Source organism: Octopus sinensis, unplaced genomic scaffold (genome assembly GCF_006345805.1).
Source record: "Octopus sinensis unplaced genomic scaffold, ASM634580v1 Contig17648, whole genome shotgun sequence".
NCBI lineage: Eukaryota > Metazoa > Mollusca > Cephalopoda > Octopoda > Octopodidae > Octopus > Octopus sinensis.
In genome coordinates this window covers 7,687-11,953 of record NW_021835204.1, presented here as the reverse complement: position 1 = coordinate 11,953, position 4,267 = coordinate 7,687, and the positions used below count along the sequence as shown (strand labels likewise).

At 37.2% G+C, this 4,267-nt stretch overlaps 1 protein-coding gene across 1 annotated transcript; it reads right to left on the bottom strand.

Annotated features, from left to right (window-relative positions):
• Nucleotides 1-359: 359 nt before the first annotated feature.
• Nucleotides 360-781, bottom strand: LOC118761814 (calcium uniporter protein, mitochondrial-like). The gene is made up of 2 exons (XM_036499970.1): nt 640-781; nt 360-608 (listed from the first exon to the last, which is right to left on the bottom strand). Exons 1-2 carry the CDS (start codon nt 754-756, stop codon nt 393-395), a joined length of 333 nt encoding a protein of 110 aa, XP_036355863.1. The 5' UTR covers nt 757-781; the 3' UTR covers nt 360-392.
• Between the last annotated feature and the right edge of the window lie 3,486 nt (nt 782-4,267).

The following is a 4,267-nucleotide window of genomic DNA, read 5'->3' as shown; positions in this document are numbered from 1 at the left end:
GACTAAAATTAAGTCGATGATCATTTCTTATGCTTTGATAGAGTAATAATGACGAAAGATCAACAAAAAATAATATATTAAATCCTTTCTCTACCTCTCATACAAATAAATTAAAAGCAACAAACATAGTCGGACGACACTTTTAGCTAGAGAATACATTTCAAAATATTAAATATTTAAGTTAATTAATAAAATTTTATGCTCGGATTTAAAAATTTGAAGCTGGAGAAAATTGTTTCGGAGGGCTTCGAGATTTTTGTTTGCTTCAGCCAATTGAGAGGTAAGTTCGTTGTAAACGTCGACACTCAGCCCATTTTTAGCAAACATCTTATGGAGTGCCTGGAGGAAATGTCTATTGCGGGCATCCCTGTAGGTATATTCCTGCCATCAGATCATCCAAATACCTGTCGCGTGACCATGTAATATGCATAGAAGAACATTCCAGTGACATATGTGACAAAATAGGTGACCGGCTCCATGATATCCCACGAGTACTCAAACCATGTAAGTCGAGCCAAAACACCAGTTTGGAGTCCCATAAACACTAAACCTAACCAGCCAATGGACTGTGCCCTCCAATCGGCAGCTTTGATCATTTGATTCCTACTCTTTCATAAATAAGACCAAATGCGACAATACCCGTTCATATGGTTCTAATTCCTTGGTCAAAGTGGCAATCTGGTCTGTATATTTCCTTTCGATCGTCTCCTTGTGCGCTGTCACATTGAACGTACTGAATAAGTCAATTAATGACATTTTAAATTTATCTTCAACCGAGATGACCCCATTTGGTTTGTCTACGGATGAGGAAATATACTAAACCACTCTCGAGAAGGGGCTCGACTGTATATCTCTTGTCGTCGATGATCATGTCGAATGAACTCCTCAGAAGTGTCTCCAGAGGAGTCGACTTGGCCCACTTTATTGAGTCTACACTCAGATGTTAATATTACCAGAGGAGTATATCCCAATTCGTTCGATTCCTCCGTCCTCGTTTTTGACCGACTCAATCAAGTCCCCGACCGTATATCCGTAAAGACGGAGAGTAAATCGACAGAGTTCGTTTTTTGAAGGAAGGGGAAGATATAGTACTGGAAAAGTTCCATCGTGGCCCGTTTTTACTTTGAATATTTATTTATATTATTTGGACTTAAATTTATAGACCGATCTCGAATTATTCCTTCCGAATCGCTGGAATAATTCCTCAAAATATTGGCCGAATTCAAGGCTTGTTGTCTCCAAACATTTTTAACTGAATTTACAATCGATAATCGCATAACTACAATAAATGATTTATAATTATTTTGAAATATTTTTACCATTTAAAATTAAGCAAGTAAATCAAATTTCCAATAATTCATTTTAAAGTATTTTTCGTTTAGCAGCTATTTCAACTATTCGATCAGTCAAAATGTGATACCGTCATTATGGAAACAAGCACTAATAAGGCCGATATTGAAACCTTGCAGACCTAGAGATGACCCTGCGTCTTTTAGACTTTTGTCTTTTATGCTTCATAACGAAAATCGTAAGCAGTGGTGTCTTTCCAACCTTTAGTTCTTCCCGTACGTTGGCCTCTCTCATCGAAATATTGCTTTATAAACACGCGGATTTGACCCAGAAATGCATTTTTATTCGATCATTTTAATTCCGCGATAAGGTTATGATTTCTCACATCTATTTTCAACCCTGCGGTCACATTTTTGTATCAGTAAGTACTTTTTTAATTGCACGCATTTCCACTACTTTGGTTGATATAGTGGATTGAATCAAACATCTGATTTTGTCGGTTTTTGCAACTTTCTAGCAATTTTTTAAAAGGAAATATAAAGCTTTACTTCTTTAATTTTGTTCACCCGGCCACTCGTCCACCTTCCGTAAATATAGTAAAGCTGTTTAATTCTAATAATGTTACATTGGACGTAGTTTTCCTTATTGATAAATCGAGAATTTAATTTACAGTTCCAATTCTCATCCGAATGGTAAAATAAATGTATCGAATATATTTTAATTAAATCGATTTCCATTTTGTCATGTTCTTTGTGGATGTCGGGAACATATTGTTCCTAATATTCCTCTACACACTACAAGGAATCCCAATTGGCATCACATTACTATAAATTCACTTTCCTAGGGATATGTAGTGCCATTCCTCTCTATCTGCAAGAGGTTGGGGCTTCCTACTCGCAGCAGTCTTATTTTAGCTTTGTCATGTGGCCTTTTAGTTTAAAAATCTTGTGGGCCCCGTTTGTCGATTCAATATTTTTCCGAAGGTCTTATTAGGGCAATATTGGCAGGTTTGGCAGGAGAAAGAGCTGGCTCATCCCCACTCAATATGCCCTCGGGCTTATTTTCATTTTCCTCTCCTTCAATATATCCGACATGCTTGGTTTAATACTCACAGTTTAAAATTCAAGTCAAAAAACAAATACATCGACTAACCTACGCTTTCTCTGCCGCTTCCTTGCTTGCCGCCACTCAGGACGTGGCCGTCGACGGGTGGGCCATTTCCATTTTGCCCAGGTTTTTATTGATATGGAAAATGACAGGAATTTGCTCAGTTGGGCATCCACGTGCAATGTGATTGGCCAGATGTTGGGGATTTTTATATCGCGAGAAATTTTTGTGTCCTTGGAATCTGCAGAGTTCTGCAACAAGTATATTTTCACGAGTCCTAAAAATCACGGGATTATGACATTTCATGGTATTTTGCAGTTTTATTTTGGGATTTCTTCTTTTTTGGGGAGTGGTGTTCCTCGGGTGTACTACTTTCATTTTACTGTTTAAAAAAGAGCGAGAAAACACAGAAATAATTTCATATCTGGATGTTTATTCTGGACTGCTATCCGTGCTTAGGAAACCAGAAATGCAATTTTATATTTTTAATCAGCTTGTCTTAAAAGTAGAGCTTTGGGTGATTTCCAGATCGCGTATGCACCCATCGAGTCGATTTTTGTATTGAAGTTGTTGAATGCGGGGGTGAGTCGGCACACGATTGTGCAGATCAGTGCCCCCCTCACACTTGTCCAAGTCATTCTCCCCTTCTTCATTGAGCAAATGGGGCTCAGTCTCAAACCACTCCAATTCTTTGCAAATCAGTACAAACTGAGACTGTTGATCAAACTCCCACAACTCATTTTGTTTCTGTGGATTTTTTGTAGGACAGGCCAAGTCACTTCGGCGATGATTGGTGGAATATTTGTGGTTTCGATGGCCACCGAGGTGACTGGGAATGCCATATTCTAGATTATCTCGACCTGTATGACTGTTTCCACGATGGCCTTTCACACCAATGTGAGCGACCCCGTCATTGGTGGCTCCTACATGACACTCCTCAATACTGTTGCCAACTTGGGATTCGTCTGGCCCTCCACTCTATTCCTCAAATATGCCCAATTCTTTGATTGGAGGCCCTGTCTCGGCTCCCGGGTTTATTTCTTTATATATTTCAGTGTGTCCAAATTGATGGCATTTTAACAATGACCACTGTTTGCCTGCTATGGGGAGTTTTGTGGATCAAGTATTTTTGCCCGGCGTTTGTTGGGATCGAATCGTCAGGTTCTCACGTATGGCAGGTGCAAGGCCTCAAAAGACGGAATGTTTGCAAATAATTTTAGGCAACTCTGTTTAATAATATATCTTGTCGTTGCAAATTATACATGTTTAATTAAATTAGTTTCTTTACACAAACTGTCATTTTGTGCCGAAGTTTTTATCACAAGTGTAAATTGCGTCATTTTGTGAATATTTGGAATTTATGATAAATATGCTGTTTGAGTGCAAACCGAAACTTAACGCTGTGCGAACGTCTTTAAGTACGAATTATTTCATTGTGACATTTTTAATTTTCACTTAATTGATTTAGCAACTGAGTAATCTGTCCTGCCGAATTTATTTCGTGAATAATTTGTGCTTTTTGGGTCAATATTGCATTCCAGTCCACTAAAGTACGTTATTTTGGTAAGAAATTTCCGATCTAGCCGCAATCTGTATGTATTGCCATTTTAATTAAAATATATAATGCAATGAAATTTATTCTGAATCATTTTAAATCAGTAGTATGAATATAGTTAATTTAATTAACTGAATTAAATCTATCAATTAGTCTAATAATTGAAAGGTCTATAGGGAATACGGCCACAAGAATACCCTAATGAGAATTAATATAAATTCAATCAATTATGTTATTAATAATATTTTAAAACATTTAAAAGGAAATAATAGGCTTTATGTGGATAAACATACCACATTGATTGTTGAACAAATA